Here is a 20,014-nt window from a genome sequence, read left to right as displayed (position 1 = left end):
ATATATAATTAGTTGGAGTTACGGTTGGCGAGAGTAGCACTATACACTTAAAACACAGTATTTCAAATTAAATTACGATTATAACATTAAAACCACCTAGAAATCAACATTTTCTAAGTATTTCTCGGGTCAATTCAATATGCAATTAATTTTAAAGCATTTTTTTATATAACAAACGGGCAGGAGGCTCACCTGATTGAGTGAGAATGAGCATGTTGCTAGAAGGCTCTCAATCCGTTACCGGCCTTTTAAGAATTGGTACGCTGTTGTCTTAAAGAGCCTTAAGCCGAATTAATTCGGAAATACTTCAGTGTGCAGTTCGATCGAAAACCTGCCTTAGAAAATTCATCATTAGACGAAACAAAATATACGAAATACGTTTGCTTTTGTATTTAAGAAACCGATTGGAAGATTATTCAAAATTTGTGGATTTAATTTTTTATTTAAGATGAAACCGTCAACTTCATTTTCTTAACACCTCAGCTTTGAGTGTCGTTTGGCGGCACTATGTGAACGTAAAAACCCATTTTTTCAGCGGTATTTTTAAATGTACCAAAATTAATTAGGTTTAATCACATAAGGAATCTTTGTTTATTGTATTTAGTTTAAAAACACAATTTTTTAACGTGTGTTTTGTAACGTGTTAATCCTGAAGGACTTGCATGCACTAAATAGTCTGTATGACTTGATACTGATTGTTGCCAGTGTCAAAATCAGACGATCGCTGAAATTACACTGATATTTGTAAGTAAAGTTATTACATATATGTATGTATTCTAACGAAAAATTCAAAGTTAAATTTTGTTACGGTCTTTAGATATTACCGAAAACCGGTTGGTAATATAAAACAATATTAGACCCAAAAAGCTGACGGCGTGTATCAGACACAGAAGACATAAATAACCTACTGGCCTATTAGAAAAACAAATGATCACGAAACAGGGGCAGATGAGGCCCATACCAGAAAGATGTTGTCTTATACTATACTAGTAATAATGCCCTTTGGAATCTCTTTCGTTCCAGCCCGTAAACGTCCACCCTCACCAGGTAACTCGTCCACATAGTGGGAAGACGTCCAACGCTTCGCGGTCTGGTCCTCGGCCTCTATTCTAGGACTTATTTGCCTGGCCATCCGTTCTTCGGGCAATGTCATAAGCTTATACGCCTTTTATGCTATGTTAGTGACTTAAGTTCTTCTACAGATATCTAGAAACTCTTTAGAACTTGTTAAACATTCTCACAAAAGCTCGCGTGTCTAATAACCATACAATGATATAAAAAGCTCGCATCTTACGGTAGCTATGGTGTGTAACGAATGCGGTAATTGTTTACGCTCGAATGGTGTAACAAAAACATACACGCCTCGTTGATTGAAGTAAGACGGTGTATAGTCTTAATCGTATTTAGTAATAAGTTATTTTTTCGCACCCTCGTCGTAGTAGGAACTAAACGGAAACACATATAAATATATATTGTTTTAATATGCTAATCTGACTTACTTGTCTTCAAGTACTATGCCCCGCAAACCAGTTTGACTAAAAATATAATCCAAAATAGATTGCACTCTATATACAAAATTGTTAGAGCGTTACATAGTAACGGAAATTTACAGTAAAATATACGTAACTGTATTACGTTTAATTTATTGAAAATCAAATATAGAGGTTATGATTACTTTGTAGTTCCTGAGGATGCCTATCAATGAATCAATGGACTTTTCTATGTACACATTTAACACTACGAGCGAGTGTACGGGCATACCTAAGAAAAGGTATATGTATATGTCAAGACGATCACCTAGTTTCCTCTTACGAAAGATGTACACAAAACATACAGAAACCTGAGGCCATCGCCTATTATTATAGTTATATATATATATGTCAACCAAACAGTTGATTATGAGTATTCATATACGTTTTTGTAATGTACCGTATTCTAACGGATTTTGTATGGTTGATAGATATAGATGATTGCGACAATAGGGTCAACTGTTAAAAGATTTGACAAAAATGTATAAAGAAGAAAATAATCCGGCTCCTATAAGGCCCGGAATATTAAATTTAATTCACTTTCTGCAAGTCAAATCAATAGAAGTGCATTCGTCATGACGTCTTTTCAATTTTAAAGGACGTTTAGCTAATTGTCAAAGTAGTGTTGAAGTTATAAATCTCTTGAAGCGACTACTAGTGACTGGCATAAATGTATTGGCGAGAGTTGTGATGGGTTTCAGATTTTCCACAACTGAGCGTTTCTTCAGGCAGTTTTTGCCGCGCTAAACACCACTATTGAAGTATTTATGGTAAGGTACATATACATTATATGTACCTTACCATACCATTACCTTATAATATACATTTACTACCAGTTCGCAAGTGAAGGGCGTAGAGCGGCTTAGTCCTTCAAAAAAAAAGAGCATACAAACTCTTAAAGCCCGGCAACACCGTTTCGAGCTTTCCGGCAACGAGTGTCCATGGACGGTGGTATCACTTGACATCAGGTGATCCTCCTGCCCGTTTGCCTCCTGTGACATAAAAATGAGATTTCCTCTGGTACGTAAGTCTTGTTTCGAATATGATGCTCACAGTTTGCTAAGCTCACCACTGTCTAATAACAATACCGATTTCTATTCAATAACTAGAAGTAATTCCAGTTCCTAAAAAACTTTAATCACGGCATCTTATATCCAATTTGGATGTATAAAGATAGAGTAGATTATTTAAAAATTACAAATCCAATTGGGGAAAATACCATAAGTGGCCTAACTTAGTTAAATTTAATATAAAATAGTTAGGTACCTTTACTTAACTGAGACAATAAGAAGGAGGAGGAAGATTATGAATCTACAAAGTAGGAGCAGTGGCAGTCGATCCTCTTCTCTTTTTTGTTTTCTTTTGTCTAATTTAAATATGAAAGAAATTTTTAAGAGTTTTGATCCCCTTATACACACAGTATGATACAATATGTGTGACTTTATATATTATTTTGTGTATCATTTTTGTAGGAGTAGTTTGTATTGAAAAGGTCAACTTGAAAAAATAACTTTCAATTGGGAAAAAATAAGTTCTTATTTTCCTGTAAAAACTTCTATCTCTAACTACTGAATATTAAGATTGGGAGGAAGTTGGGTTAAGCCAGCATTGCCACGAAATGGGGCATGAAAAACCCTTCAGAAACCTAGTTGTGAAATGGTAGGAGATCCAAGTATCAAGCCATAGTCACGAGCTGATGTAATCGTATACAATGTTAATAAGCAAATATCGGACAATTGATGAAATTAGTTAGTGAAACAATGACTATTATGGCGATGGTTGTTTAGAAAAACTCTTTGCATTTACGTCATCAGTCTAGGTTGACATGCGTCAAATATGAATATGTTTTGACAGGCCATGTTTAGTGAAATTCAAAATTATTTAATCATTTAGGTAACACAATGTACACTTCTGAACATCAATAAAGAAATACATATTAAATGCTTTTAATTTTACATTTTCTGCCAGTTCTCAAATCGAGGGCGTAGAACGGAAGAGAAGAACTGGCAACAAACTCTCCGCCACTCTTTTTAATCGATAAGTTTTTTGTTTTTCAAAAGCTTTGTAAGGAGTTGCAACCATTACACCAGGTTCCTCATGACACCTTTCAGTAGTCAATTACTAAATACTAAAAAGAGTTAAAAACCAAAGATTTGTCCTCTATCAGCAGTAGGCATGATGAAATAGGAGAACAACACGGAAGTTCTTGTCTTCTTCTGGTGCCACTTTATTGCTAAAGGTTGGCTCTTAATAATTTGAATTGCCGGGTATATAACGCTATTGCTTTAAATTTTTCTCATGATAATCTGCAACAAGTCGTATCGATGATGACGCAAAACGTGTCCGAGATACATGACTTTTCGTAAACAATACATAGCGAAAAAACAAATATATACTGAAAATATGAGTGTACTACGGAATGAACGTAGCAAAAATACATTTTGAGGTAGGTTAATACGTTTGCCCGACTCGTGATAAGCGTAGGTCAACGCACTCGTGACATAATCTTGAACGTGGACGACTAGAACTAAATTGTACTATTGTTTTAACGGTGTAACGCCTCTGCACTCTGCCTTTAAGATTATGGAAAAAAATGTGACAGTATAAGAAAGTATAAGCTTTTTTTCTGAGTGCTATACAGAGGCAATGAGTACTTGAGGGAACTGATCGTGGTTTATAACAGAGAAGGCGCGATGACGTGGCCGCCCACGATCAAATGAAAAAGTCATCGTCCTCAAAACATGCAATGTCGTAAGAGAGGCGCTGGACAGCAACCGGTGGAAACAGATAGTTTGCCCCAGATCCTTCTTCGCTGACCACGACGCTCAGACGTGAGCTGCCAATTGGAGAGATGTAGAGAATTAGTAAGACTTAGTGCTAGGCCATAGTTCGTGTTGAGACTTTAAAAAACCAGTGGCGCTACAACCTTCTTAGGTCTGGGCCTCTTTCTGTATCTATTTCATGGTAATTTGTCGTAGTCGACTTTTTGGATCTAAAGCAAGCCGGTTTCCTCACGATGCATTCCTTCACCGTTCGAGCGAGTAAATGCGCGTACAGACAGAAAGTCCACAATCCACTGGTGCACTGTCGGGGATTGAAACTAGGACCTCAGGGCTGAGTCGCACGGTGAAACCACTAGCCACCAGTCAATACTTCTCTTCAACCGAACTCTAAAGTCGTACACATTATTAATTATACATAGGATGACTTAGAGAATTGGTTGGATATAGATTAGGAAAGTAAAAGACGCCTGGACCATACCTCATGATGTTTATTTCATACTAGCTGTTCGGTTTCCCGAAATTAAAAACCTAAGTACTAAATTAATCTATCCCCATAAAAACCCTTCTCAGAGTTTAAGGACAACGATGGTATTGGTCCAGCAGTCTTCGAGTTTTGAGTTTAAGTATGAATTCAAACCATTTAAAGCAACATTCATGTGGCTATAGCGACTTTGGATGTAGCGCTGAGTTTGGGTGTAGCGACTGTTTTTGATGAATCGTTTGTAACAAATTCCTAGAAATCTCATGGAGATGTTGCGACTGGAGTCAGGCGCTAAAGACACATTTTTCTTCTTCTTTTGTTTCCATTCGCACATACCTTCAACAACCTTTTATTTAAATAGATATTAGCTATAGGTAGGTAGGCGTTTACGTTTCGGAGTTAAATTTATGGTTCAGTTTTAAAGTTTATTTATTTTTTAAACGCACCAGTGAGTAACTATGTGTGCAAATGTTTTTATTAATAATTTAATATAAACTATACATATGTACGTACGTACTGACGTACGTCTTTAAATCAATCATTGCATTGACTTCCGGATATAACGACGAAGTAAGAGTGGTCCATTCATCGTCTTTACACGCGAAATCCACTGTATTTAGTAATTAGGCAATAATAATATGTATAATTACTGGTTAATAAACGATTATGTATCATACTTTCTGTGAATAAACGTGTGACTCATTCTCCTCTTATGTAAACAAAGTAATTAAGCAAGATAAATAAGGAGCAAATAAACTGACCATTTCTTATTACCTTTTAACTTAATTAACATAATATGTAAACAGCCCTTTTTGTTTATACAAAGTTATAATAAAAAATGTGATTTGTAACCGGAACGAAGGGTGATATAATTTAGAAATAAAAAGATAGGTTTCTCGATTAAAAATGTCTAAATTATAATGGGTAGAATCCATCTTTAACGGCGTGTTGGTAGACCGGCAACGCATAACTAAATGCTTGGTTATGGACCTACGCCTACTATATGACTGCCCTACTACATGTCGTCCCTTAGTCTCCTATGCCCTACTATAATATAAAAAATAAGGCGAAAAAAGGAAAAAAACTTGGCTTCGTAATGTTAGGAAGGGTATTGCAACTGAGGAAGAGTTCTTGCATCTGCCACATGACAAAACACCTTTCACTAGAGGGCCAACCTCCAGTAATGGAGAGAAGTAAGTGATTTACTTCGTTTGAGGAGCGGCTTCCGAAACTATAGATGACCCTTTCCTGATCGCCACAATGATTTATGACCCATATTTTTGTATGGCTGTTGAGTGATGACACATCTTGGGAAGCAAATATGGCTTTATTATTCTTTGAACCTAGAGTAAAGTTGACACAACATAACATGAGAAATCGTATTTAAAACCGGTTGTGAACGAATGCGTTTGTCATAAAAAATAAAATTAGCCATAATGCAAACGGGAAATGCCGCATGTGTTCGCACGTAAAGAATAGTCGTGGTTAAACGACCTTTGTATTTTTACCCCAGATGATTTGTTTCATAGATTATAACGCGATTTTAACTGTTTATATGTCGGTACTTATATTTATATAGCAACATAATAGCAAACTATAAATGCTTAGTAAAAAGTATGAATTGCATTGATTATGCCCGTTTAGCAAGTCTGGCAGTTGATGATTCTAGACCTTTCATATATTTTTTACTGGGTTCTGTTTAGCGCCACGAGAGCAGTATTGGTGCGTGCTTCAGCGTGCTCCTCTCAACTTTCTGTCTATGTACGCATTTAACACTCGATCGTAAGGTGAAGGAAAACATAATTTTTATATAAACTGGCTGGAGGCTCACCTGATGTCAAGTGATACTGCCACCCATAGACACTTACATTGCTTGTCGGCCTTTTTAAGAATTGGTGCGCTCGTTTCTTGAAGGACCCTAAGTTAAGTTAAGAATTAGTTCGGAGATTCATCGGTGGTTCCATGGTGAGTGGCAAAAACTGCCTTAAAAACGCTCAGTCGAGGAACGACGGACGTTGAGGTGATACGGGTGGAATTTTCTATTCTGCCTCGACGTCCGATGATGAAAGTCAGCTGCAGGTATTAATGCGAATCTCTGCGGAAATTCTCACAATGAGAAAAGCTTAGAGTCAGCGTGTGTTCAGACACAGAAGGCTGATTATAAAGTTGCCTCTTACTAAAATTATCACGTAACCTTTGCAGAACATGACTTCAGAGTTCCTTGAGCTTTTTGATTCCTATTGCAGCTTTTGAAATATTATTGTAGGATTAATTGTCAGTTGCTCTCAGTCGGATTCGTCTAAAATTATGTCACCCATATGTCTGCATGACGTAATTAAACACTTGTTGAACAAGTGTAATGGTTTTTGACAACGATAAATTGTATTGTTTGAGGCTCATAAATATTTCTTATTTGTGTATTAAAAGATCTAATGTTCATATGTATTTTTCACTCCAATAATTATTACTAAGCAATTTTAAAAGGAGAAGTTTTCAAGAAAGAATTGCATATAGAATTGGAATCCTCAACATTCAGTTACTCGAATTAAAACACCATCATTAATGTCCATGTGCCAAAGATAGCGAAAGACCAATTCCACAAAGATCCAGGTCTGTAGATCTGAGAACTGAAACATTACATAAAAAACGTTATAGAATGGTATCCTAGAGGTGGGAGAATGAAAGGGGCCATCAAATAAGGTGATGTTAAGTTGATCGGCTGGAAGGATGGAGAGGATCAGCTCGTGTAAGAGACTAGTGGAAAAAACAAGGGAAGGCATATGTCGGAAGACAACGAGACTGCTGCTGATAACTACTGTGCTATAAATGTATAGTTATTAATAATCTTAAAATATTTCGATACTCCGTAGTTCTTGGAATTTTGTTTATGTATCTGGAAAATGAACACGCGGTCTCAAACATTTAAACATCGCTTTACTCGCTTTAATCTCCATATTATATAAATTAAAATCAATATGGACTATGTCAACAGTTAGAGAAAATATTTTATAGCCCCTGTTAGTATATTTAATGTAAGTATGATAACGCAGGTTAACCTCAAAGTCATAAAACTTTCCATTTTTTAATTCATTCGATAATCGGATTACGTTCCGGTTGCTATATTTAACATACGGATAAATAGTATATAGATTACGGTATAAGTATTCGTTTAATTAAACACGCGAGATGTTAAATATGTTTTAAGTATTTTGTTCTTATTGGGTTCGATTGACGGTAATAAATATTAAGGTTTGGCGACGGTTAATGAAAACAGACTGAAAACACAGTTTCACTAACCTAACCTACTATTGAGTTCCAAAACTTCTGATAAACTATTTTTTATACGTATACTACACCCGTCGAATCTAAGAATGAAAAGATATTTGTTTCAAAAAATTCTGAAAGCATCTCTATAATTGAATTGTTTTTATTAGAAAATTCAATTGTATATTTCTTTAGTTATCATTTCTGTTCCCACTGTTAAAATATTTCCTGAATTTCCACAAACATTTCGAGATCATAATTAGCCAAAATGGGTTCGAGATTTAGAAAAAAACAAACGAACATCAACTTTAGCAATGTTAATAATAATACAATTTTTAGGACATTTCTGATCTAATTGATCTCTTTAAAATGAATGTATAACAAGTGACTAGTGCTAAGAAAAACGATTAGCAATACTGGGTATTTGTGAAGTAGTTTATCTATAAATCATAGCTTTAATCATTCAGTTTTTATTAATTTTCTACTAATGTCAAAGGAAATAAAACTGGTTCTATACAGCTTCCTGTGAGATACCTTCAATCGCAGTGTTGCATCACCAGATACGAATATTAAGAAATATTTGTCTGAAACATTTGTTTCGAAGATCCAAACTTGTTATATGAAATGGTTGTAAATATGAACTTTGTATATACATTAGTTGATTAATACAGAATTTTTGCATATCTTTGGAATTATTTAAGTAATTTAAATAACCTATTATTGTTAATTTTGTATGAGTATGCATTTTAACACGTAAGCTTTAATTCCGACTTTGTCTTTAACCCACTAAACTTTAGAATATTTTCTCCCGAATTATGGTGTGAAAAGTTTGCATCTGGCTACCCCACAGCCATAATCGACCGATTGCAGACAGTCGCTAAGCGCGGGGCGGGGGACGCGCGCCGCTCCGCAGCTGTCAAATCGAGTTATTTCCCTCAGTTGCGATTCGCGTTAATTTTCCAATCTCAATTGGAAAAGCTTTTTCATGAATTAATTGTGTTGCTTCACTAATTAATTAAAACCTTAAACGACGCTTACTCACGGAATATTCTCATTTGGACCATTCTCATTCCTTTGCTAGCCGTGCTATTTTTATTTTGTAGCCCAGTTACAGTAAATAATATCTTTTTTGTGTCGAAATTATTGATGCAGTGTTTATTTTTTCCACAACAAGCGGAACGTTGCAAAAACCTTATGAAACCGTTTGAATTGATCAGGTCAATTACAAGTGCGAACGGTTTTTGTGTCCTTAATACTGTGCCAAATATCCATGATAATTAGTTAACAATTATTCCGTATTTGCAAAGAATATCCGTTCGCGTGCGCGAAAAAAATATTTTAAAAGAGAAGAAGGTGGACTTGTTTCTAAAAAGTGGTTTAATGTGATTAGTTAAATGGAGTACATAGTAAAAAGTGCTTCAATATGAGAAGAATGTTTGGTGTATGCTCCGATGGATGGCTTCTTTGCGGTCAGAATGTGAGCAGCTATTAACTGGCTGTCACGTATATGTTGTCTGTATGTTTTCTTTTATTTGTGTCCATGTCACTTTCTTGCTGTGCCATTTTTTTTATTTTCCCCTTTAGGATGTAAAGATCTATTGTCCAAACTGCAAGTTGCTTGCCAAGTGTTTACTTTTTTAACAATAGACAATAGATATTTATTGTTGAGTGATTTAGCATGCAAATGTGTTTATCCTTTCGATCACACACATAACAATCATATTATAAATTTCATGTCACTGATAAACTTTTTCATTCTCCAAAATAATAATTTATTTATAATTAATTGAGTTTCTTACAGGACTTAACAAATTTTAACATCTAGATTACCATAATAGAATTTCAAGGATAAGTTAGAGGCAATTAAAGTGGGCCAGCATTTTAAAAAGAACGTAACGTAAATACCAGTCTAACATAATTGCAAAATACTTTAAAAAAAAATATTATGCAAGACTGGTATTGCACAGCAAGATATACCCAAATTTCATTGCATTTGCATGTTTGTTCTTGGTGAAACATTTGTACATAATTCTATTTTCCAAATGCTTGTGTAATGCTATATTTTATAACACTGTCTGGCTAGGCATAGAGTACTGAAAATACCTAAAATTGTATTGAATGTTCGTGAAAATACTATTCAATTAGGCATATATATTTTTGAGGTTTTCTCTCATGTATGTAACTTTGTTTGTTTTATGTATATAATAATCATATATATCACAATAAATCTCTTGATCTAATTCATTTAATCATCAGAATTAGAAAATAGTTTCAGTTGACAGGACCTTTAGTCTTAAAACATACTTATGTAATTGACAATATAAAGATAGATTTAAAAATTGCCCAGACGAGAAGGTAACTGATACTTACTACAATGTTTAAGTTGTCATTCAGTTCAGAACTCATTCTGAAATGAGACTTAAATTTCGCAAAAAAGCTTATGTGAAAATACTACATACTTATGATATACAAGAAGCATTAATATCACTAAGTCTCAACTTCATTTACTCATATCCTTCTAAAACAAATAAAATGTATTAAGGTTGCATGTTAAAGGAAATATTATAAACATAAAAAATATTTTCATACATCACACAAGATATTAACCTAGTTTTATTATGTTCCTCATTCTTTGAAGTAAAGCATTTTTACTGTCTTTGTATTGTGCTATAAAATGAAAACGGGATATGGATGAGAAATATTCTTCTTTTGTACTTATGATAGAGCTACTACTGAATTATGAACCATTTGCATATAAATTTCCAAATAATATATTTTATTACTAAATAGATCCAATCATTTTTTTACTATGATACTACGAGTCGTAAATTTTTACGCAGTGTTAATATATAATAACGATTGGTACCAGTTACGACTGGATTATAACAACCAAGCTTTGAATTAGTCCATCGCCTGTCTCAGAATTTACTTATGTTAATATTCTCTATGTTTTGTAATTGCGTTGTAAGTCTTGTAAAGGAACGTGTAATTTACGTGTTAGCAATAAATTAAATACTACCACGTGTCCCACGCAATACATGCCTTAGTGTGATCTAATGGTCATCGCCTTCTTTTGATACGATATTAAAACTAACCTCTCCTTAGTTTCTATTGAAAAGGCGTTAAAAATATAATAGAAGTTGATTAAGTGTAACCATCCTTGGGTAGAATGCCTGGCGAACCCAGAGGGCCCATCTTAAGGGCGTGTGAAGGGTTGAGGTGTTTTTAGTGGGTCGGGTCTCGCTACCCCTCTGAATAGCAGAGGGATTTGAGTGTAGACCCAGCCCCACGGGCCTGCGTAAGCGCATTTTCACCTCATACAAAAAAAAAGTGTAAACATAACTCAATAAGAGGGACATTACGCACCTCTTTACTCATGACTCTCAGATACAAGAGGCAGACAATATGGTGGAACTGAAGTTTGTACGTTGACAGAGTGTAGGTTTTAAGTTGCGTATAACTATGATATTGTCGTCGTACAAGGTGAATGTCGACATTAATCAACTTCGCTAAGTGGGCGTTGATGCGTTTAGCATCAATAAATTATGGTGCGGTTGTATTCTGTACGTTTACAAAGTTTTCAAGTGTTGTAGATTTATCATAAGTCCTGATAGATATCTTCTATTACTAAGTATATTGTAGATCTCAGTAAGGATATCTCTTGCAAGATGCATTTCCCTACGTTAAGCGAGCTTGGGCATACTTTGTATGCCCAATCCAGATGTTTCCAGAACCACAAAGCCGTCTCTTCTTCTCTTCATGAAGATGGATACGAATATTGCAAAAAAGCTTTACGATCAGTTTTGATTTTCGAACACTGAACACTGTTTGTTTTCAAACGAAAAGAAACCGTTCTATGTTTTGTCCCTAGAATGTAGGACTCGCAAGCAAATGCAAAATAAATAAGATAAGCTTACATGAAATATTGTTTAATTAACAAATGCTTGTTAAATGTTTACAAACCGCTTCGTTTAAATAGTTCAAGAACGTGCCCCGTGTATTTTTTTCAGCCAGGGCTGTAATTTCTGTGATAAAAAAAACTTAGTAGCTTCTAACAGTTATCTATAAGTTGACGACACACGTATCTCGTTCAAGTGGTCTGTGTGAATGAGTTACTGATTTATAACCACTTTAGCACGTACGAGATTTTTCGTAGATATCTTTGCCACTTAGATTCTAAACGAGTGAAAGAGTAATTTTAAATTATAACGTTGAATTACAATGCTATAAATAGTACATTGTTTTTTTAATGATAAAGTATATTTAAGTTTATATACCTTTGATGTTTTATCTATCAATAATACTATTAATATTCTGGGATGATTTATATGGAATCCGTCGTGTGTCTGTGATTGAAGTAGACGTCAAATAAAACCCGACATCTTTTACGTTCCATCGTTTTAAATTAAAAAAAAAATAATGACAACTGATTGGCAATTTGACAGTTATAGTGTTATGTGTGTTGGTTTCAGGGCTCCCCCCACGGCTCGGTTATGTCCTGTCAGTCGCTGGCGGCGCGAGCTTTCGCCGAGCCCGAGAAGGAACGCTGTGCAGTCGCCTTCCATAGGTATGTGTTAGTAAGTTGTAAAAACCAACCAAGGAGTTGTCCTCCGAATTCTTCGCGATTATAACAGATTAAACAGTACTTATACGGAGCTGGATATATTCGGTTGTGAGCTGATCGGTTTTGAAGGAAGTATTGTTAAGTGCCTATCTCGTACCATAAACCGCTGTTTTTCTCTGCTTAACAAAAATTAGCTGAATTGTCATATATTTTAGATAAAAGAGTTTATAACATTTACCGCGCAGATATAGTATCATGTATGTAGTGGTAAACTTGAATAAATAAATTGTAATTTGGAAGCGATATTTATATGCATGATTAAGTTTTTGAATATGCGTTAGGGAAAAAGGTGCATATTTATTATTATTTTTAATGTATTTTGGTACATAATAATACGATCTATATAATATAGACTACGTTTGAAAACCACTTTGTATTAATGTAACAATAGGAGTTTTGTCAGGAGCGCCACAAATGTATATAAAATAATTCTTTTGTTTTTTTTATGTTGCTTAACGTTAGGCTATCTAATAATCGCGTTGTTTATTAGCCCTGGTAGCAAATGACTCAACGGTCTCTCGCCATTGACGAATGACTATCGAAGTACAGAGCAGAACTTGAGTTACGGCTCGCGTCTGTACGTTATGCTCAACTCGTTTTTTTATTTAATCGAATCGACGCAATGTCCGTAAATGTATTAAGGTATATTTTATAATAAACAATATTAATTGTATCTTGTTTTGGTAGTCGTGGTGTGGTTCATGTTTCGTGATCATTTCTTTTTCTAATAGATTAGCCTTGTGTCTCCCTTGACACACGCCTTAGATGTTTCGTTCTAAGGCTGGTTTCCTTCACCGTACGAGCGAGTCTTAAATGTGCACATAGACACTGTCCATTTGTACCAAGCCGCGGATCGAACATCCGATCTCATTCAGAGAGTCACACGTGGAAGCCTCTAGGCCAACACTGATCGAATTTCAATTAATGTTTCAGATCAGTCCGGTTCAGTTCAGAGTCACGGAGCCCGAGATCCAGTGATCAAGAATGCAAACGGGAGACGCCAGGTAAAACCATTAGTCTACCAACGAAAAAAGATACACTTCTTGGCTCAGTTCGTGGCGAGTTTTGAAGACCATTAAGATCCACAGCATTTTGCACTGCGTTACTTAATGACACCAGATTTTTTAAAACTATTTACTATGCGACTGTAAATATTGCTTCAGCTGTTTTTAGTTGTTCACAGACAACGCACTGCGAAATCATCCTTGGGTAGAATGCCTGGCAAACCCCGAGAGCCCATCTTAAGGGCGTGTGAAGGGCTTAGGTGTTTTTAGTGGGTCGGGTCTCGCTACCCCTCTGAATAGCAGAGGGATTTGAGTGTAGACCCAGTCCCACAGTCCCCGCGTCAAGCTCAAAATCCTTGGCGCGGGCCTGCGCAAGCGCATTTTTACCTCGTACAAAAAAAAACTGTGAAATAATATTATATAGCAGTTGTGAATTATTTTACTGGTTTATTTACGTACCGCCGCAAAACAAAACTTTATTTTCTTAACGAAGCATAAAAGAAGTAATTGTTTTTTTATTCACAAACAGTCATACGCTCTCAGTACCAATTCGATAATATCGATTAAAATATATCGGAATAATACAAAAGAAAAACAATATCGCTACTGTGACGTATCAGAAGACATATAAAGATGTCTTTTTTAACGGGGATTCCTTGCAACAGCCTGATTCTGGGCACAATGATAAAGAAAAATATAAGAATACTACACCATACAAACACATAAGCGTTCATCTATATGTCCCTAAATCTAAATCCCCACTTTCAGGGTCAATGTCTCTGACAGCGCTGTCTGTCAGTCCAGTGACACCTGGTTCAGCGATGAGCCAATCGGCGCCCCACGCTTCGGCCTTCGACTTTGACGAACTGGTTGGTAATTTTTGTGTTTATTTGTTAATTAATTTTTGTATGTATAAAATTAAGTGATTAAAACCAAGAACTCTATATGTGTTATGGTAACTGATTCAATCAATGTTGATATTTATTTGGAGAAAAACGTGCACGAGGCTGATGATGTTAAGTAACACCGCCCATAGACACTCTTAATGCCGGAGAGCTCAGGAGTGCGTTGCTCTTGAAGGACCCTAAGTCGAATTGGTTCGGAAATACTTCAGTGTGCAGCTGGTTCCACGAGTGGTGGCGCGCGACAAATAATGCTTTAAAAGTCCTCGGTTGTGGAATGACTGACGTCCAGGTGATGCGGGTGGAATTGCGTATGATAAACCTTCCTGCTAAATGTTAATCGGCAACAATTGCAATACGCTTGATAGTAACATTCTCTTTCTATTTTTGTCTATCTATATCATTTTTCAGTATTTCCGGCTAAAGATATATACAACTTCTCAATTTTAGCCACTTGGAACTTCCCACCATACAGTGGTTTAGACTGGTGGAGAATACTTCCTTTAGGTTCCTTTAGGCTTCCATAGGATCATTTTAGTATATTTCTTGTGGCTTTTGAACATATTTTTAATGAAGAAATAAATTAAAAAAATACTTAGAGTTTAGTTAATTTATTGTTTTAATTTCAGCCGGCTCCTTCGCCAGCTTGCCGATTTCCAAAGCTAGAGGAATGTGCGCACTTTCACTATGAGAGGGTCTCGCTTGGCGGGTTAAGTGTGGAGCTGGTGCCTTGTGAAGCTGTTGAGGGACTCCCGCAAGAAGGTATATTACTGATAAACACCTTTGGTAATATTTGGTGACAAGACTTAAGAGTTAAGTGTGACTTCTGTATTAAATCCAATATTTGACACATGGAAAGCATACTTAACATTTAGGCGCGTATTCTAATTGGTACCGGAATCGCTGCTTGAATTACAAAAAGACAAAAGTATGTTAGAGGCTTTAAAAGAAGATTTAAGTTTGCATTATGTTCTAGACTCTTAGTATTGAAGAGTCTTGAATCTGAATATTACTTTAAAATCGGAATATTACTTTGAAATCTGAAAATTACTTTAAAATCTGAATATTACTTTGAAATCTGAATATTGATTTAAAATTTGAATATTACTTTAAAATCTGAATATTACTTTAAAATCTGAATATTACTTTGAAATCTGAAAATAAATTTTAAAATCTGAATATTACTTTGAAATCTGAATATTGATTTAAAATCTGAATATTACTTTAAAATCTGAATTTTACTTTAAAATCTGAATATTACTTTAAAATCTGAATATTACTTTAAAATCTGAATATTACTTTGAAATCTGAATATTATTCCTTATTAATTATTCCTTATGAAAAGTTTTATATATGTATTTGCACACTTAACTTGATTTATTCCTTTGTTAATTTTTTTTTAGCCAATTTTCGTCTGGGTGGTTTAGTAGAAAAAAAAATTGTAACAGTTCCTATACCTATATTTTGTGTATTGTGATTGTTAAATTGTTTATTATTATATTTTACTTCAAAACAATATTTCCAGGCTGGGTCTGTCTCAAAGTCCGTTCGCACGTGAATTCCACGTGTGACGATTCAGTGGACAGCAGGACCCTCAGTGGCAGTTGGACTGAAGCCAGTGATGTTAGGGAGTGGACGCTCACCAGGAACAAGGAGAACCTGTTGCAGTTGGATGAGATGTTGCACAGGTAATTCACTACAAGTTCTCCATTTTGAAAAGACTGAAACGTTAATTTAATTTTTGCCCCACTAAGATTGGAACCCGAGACCCCTCATCGTTGAATTAAGAAACAAACAAAGACAGTTATGGATGTTAGAAAACAAGTTAAATTAGTTGAAAATTTATATTAACTACTAGCTCGCAAGTCAAGGGTGTAGAGCAGCCTACCTTTATTAAAAGCCTTATTGCTAAAATCTCTCTTTCTTTGGCCACATTAACTTCGTTTTCTTTAAAATAATACAAAGAAACAACAACAATCAATAATAATAAGTAATATTAGAAACTATAAATACATTATATTAATAAAATACTTATCGAGTTAAGTCTGGTATATTTGTAAAAATATACAATATAGTATTGTCTTTTATTAACAAAACTTTTACACATTTAAAGAATTATAAACTTATTATTATTTTACATAATTTTGAATTTTCATGTATGTGTATGTGTGTATGTATGTATACATAGCTTCAATCCCTTAAAAAAGTGTTTTCTTTAAAAATATACACTAACTTTATACATATAAATAGGGTTATCTTTAACTTTTACATTTTTTATTACATTCAATATACATCAACATGTATACAATATACATTTTACAATCAAATATACAGTATTTAAAAAAAAATTGTATAAAAATTAAAATCAAAATCAAAATAAATTCAAAAAGTTTGGTCCCTGTGGCCAGTGTACCTTTAACACTGGAAGCATTTTCTCGCTGTATCGCGATACTTATTCGTTGAGAGAAGAAAGCACCAGCTCTGGGGTCCCCAGTTCTCTCTACCAGGCGCCAACTTAAATCTTTAATTAGCCCCTGTTAACTTGACCCCCACGGCCCAAGAGTCTACTCCAAAGGAAAGAATTATTAGTTACTGATTTAAAATTTAGAAATAGTCCTAGGTAACATAGGCTTCTAAAACGCGTACTTACGTATATATTAATTTGTTTACAGGTGTATATACGACAGAAAAGTCTCCGGTCTACCGAACCTTAAAGTGGCGATGACAGCAGAGATGATGCAGGATGAGGTGGAATACCAACAGTTGATATCGGATTATGTTCACCACCTGTCCATCATCGCCGACGACTCCATCAATTGTGGTCCAGCTCTTAACTGGCTACAGATGGATAATAAAGGTACTATTTATACTGTTCCAAATGTCTTTTAAAAGTCAAAATTAGAAGTAAAAATATTTTTTTTATAAATGACTTCTTCCAAAAGGTAGTTCTATGGAGAAGAATGGGTAACAAACTCCATGCTTAAAATAGTTTTTCGAATTTTGTATACATGTGATAATTATATGTGAAGGCCATGTACTTGAAATTAAAAAAAAAAACTACCACACTCAAATAAATAAGCGCATCGTATACAATATTTTATGCTTAATTATTTACATATATTGCAACTATAGATTTTGATAAATATCGGTAGTTTTTACTACACTCGTACATTGCAAGAAATAATAATAACTTTGTATTTATTTTCTATACGACTTTATTTTTTTATATATGTTAAAATATGTAATATGTTTCACAGGTCACAAGCTCCTTGTATCCAATGAAGACTCAAATTCAATAAATACACCCGCAGTGGCAGCTGCTTATTCGGTCAGGAAATATGTTTCACAGGTAAGAATGCAACTCACAATTTTCTATATTTTTTAAGTGTTAAAAATTAATAATGTTTTGTTTATTATTTACATTTAAAATAATATTATAATAGAGAGTAACCAGTTCATAAAATAATATGCTGATAATACATATACAATGTTTTTCAGGCTCGAGATGAAATAAGTTTTGAAGTGGGTGATATGATCTCTATTATAGATATGCCTGGTGAGTGAGAATATTTGTTATAATACTAAACACTACATAGTTAATAGTATGTATACTTAAAAAAAGACTAATCGACTACCCGATTAACTTTGCTGCAAGGTAGGAATGAAAAAATTACAAACATTTATTAAGTGTTAGCATTTTGTATAAATATTCTACCAAATATTAAAAATAGTTAAATTTGAATTTAGAACTATAATCTAAAACCGGAAGTTATCCTATTGACCCTCAACCCAATAACCGACAAGTAGTAAATAATCATACAAACAATATAAGGAAAATATTAATATCCTGGGGAATTCTGAATTATTGTATAATTATCGTATGAAACTCATTTGTGTTGGGATAACGCAGCCGAGTGCAACAGTGTTTTCTTATTGTTGTCAAATTTGTGTGTGTATTGAAATATCTTGTCAAAATAATATTTTTTTATAATAATTATATTGACCTATGCAGCTGTATGTTTTTAAATTGACTTTAAAACCTAAATACCTCATTTAGGTCCATTATAAGAAGTCGTTGACTGTACATTTATATGTTTATATACTCTAGCCAGATATATTTTTGAATAAATCTATATCTGTATTATTTTTGTCTTTATGAAAGATTTGTTTGTGTCGTAATAATTTCGTACATGTGAATTGTCTCTTAATCCGTAGTCATTGGCGCTCTACTAACTAGAATTATTTCCAGGTCCCCAAGAATCGACCTGGTGGCGTGGTAAGCGTGGTTTTCGAGTGGGTTTCTTCCCCCACCACTGTGTTGCTGTCATTGGAGACAAGGTGCCAAGACATATGACACAACCGCCGCCTATCGTTGGGTAAGAAATATATATATAACAAAGTGGCTCACCGAATCAGTATGAAATTTGTATAGTATCGAGTAATTTCTATGATATATGTACTTTTTTGACATATATTGAAATCATAATGTATATGTGTGAAGTAGTATTTTTATTTAAATTACATATAGAAGTAACAAAACTAGTGTATAAAGACAAGATTGGGTTTGTTATATTTATATGAATTATTTAATATAAATTTAGTCTTAATAGTGGTAACAATTCCACAGGTCCGTGGCAGTGGCCCCAATAAAACCGGTGCTCCGCAAGCATGGCAAGTTAATATCACTGTTCCGAAGCTTCATCCTCTCAAGACCATCGAGACGGAGCCTCAAACAGCAAGGGATTTTGAGGGAGAGGGTGTTTGGGTGCGATTTGGGAGAACATTTGTTGAATTGCGGTCATGATGGTGAGGTGTTTGAAATACTTAGGATCTTCAATCCATTTCTGTTAAAATTAATTTGATTTAGTAGTATGTCTAACCTGAAATAATTGACCCAAATGGTTATTCAATGCAATATTAACCACATCTATATATTGAAAGAAATCAATTATTTACATAATTTTAAATTTAATTTTTTCCGACGTATCGCGTGCTTTACAGCGTGCGTGGTCACGGTGACTGAAGACAAAAGGTGTTGAATGTCAAAATGTATCGCAGCTGTAGAGAAAGTTGTGTTATCTGTATTTATTTCCCAGGAGTTGATATCGACTTTATATCCGGGGACATAAATACAGATAACACAACTTTCTCTCTAGCGGAACGCGAAACGTCGGAAAAATTTTAAATTATGTAAATAATTATAAGTTTATACAGATAGCTTAAGTCCGGTTAAAAAATTGTTTTCTTTCAATGTGTAAAAGCTATGTTAAACAAAGACAATACCATTGACATCTATGTATATAATCTTTATTTATAGCAATTAATATTAATGATTTAAAAGCCGTTCATTATATAAGTGTTGTAACTAGACTCGCGTTGGTAAACAATATCACACTACGACCAAGACGCGTACACGCAACGCACACA

The 20,014-nt window shown here is 34.4% G+C and overlaps 1 protein-coding gene across 5 annotated transcripts in view; it reads left to right on the top strand.

Moving 5' to 3' along the window:
* The window catches only part of LOC123716958 (GTPase-activating protein CdGAPr), a 61,613-nt gene that overhangs the window by 21,545 nt on the left and 20,054 nt on the right, over positions 1–20,014 (top strand). For 3 of the 5 annotated variants that reach the window (XM_045672680.1, XM_045672676.1, XM_045672679.1), the window contains exons 1-11: positions 8,948–9,534; positions 12,530–12,624; positions 13,615–13,685; positions 14,454–14,554; positions 15,217–15,349; positions 16,113–16,275; positions 17,260–17,444; positions 17,845–17,936; positions 18,086–18,143; positions 18,837–18,963; positions 19,215–19,393. In XM_045672680.1, coding sequence (XP_045528636.1) covers positions 9,481–9,534; positions 12,530–12,624; positions 13,615–13,685; positions 14,454–14,554; positions 15,217–15,349; positions 16,113–16,275; positions 17,260–17,444; positions 17,845–17,936; positions 18,086–18,143; positions 18,837–18,963; positions 19,215–19,393 — 1,258 coding nt within the window. In that variant the 5' untranslated portion in view covers positions 8,948–9,480. Of the gene's footprint in view, positions 1–8,947; positions 9,574–12,529; positions 12,625–13,614; positions 13,686–14,453; positions 14,555–15,216; positions 15,350–16,112; positions 16,276–17,259; positions 17,445–17,844; positions 17,937–18,085; positions 18,144–18,836; positions 18,964–19,214; positions 19,394–20,014 lie in introns of those variants that run through there. The other 2 variants (XM_045672677.1, XM_045672678.1) reach the window with 2 other exon arrangements.

The sequence above is a fragment of the Pieris brassicae genome, chromosome 12 (assembly GCF_905147105.1).
Source record: "Pieris brassicae chromosome 12, ilPieBrab1.1, whole genome shotgun sequence".
NCBI lineage: Eukaryota > Metazoa > Arthropoda > Insecta > Lepidoptera > Pieridae > Pieris > Pieris brassicae.
This window is presented reverse-complemented; position numbering and strand designations above follow the sequence as displayed.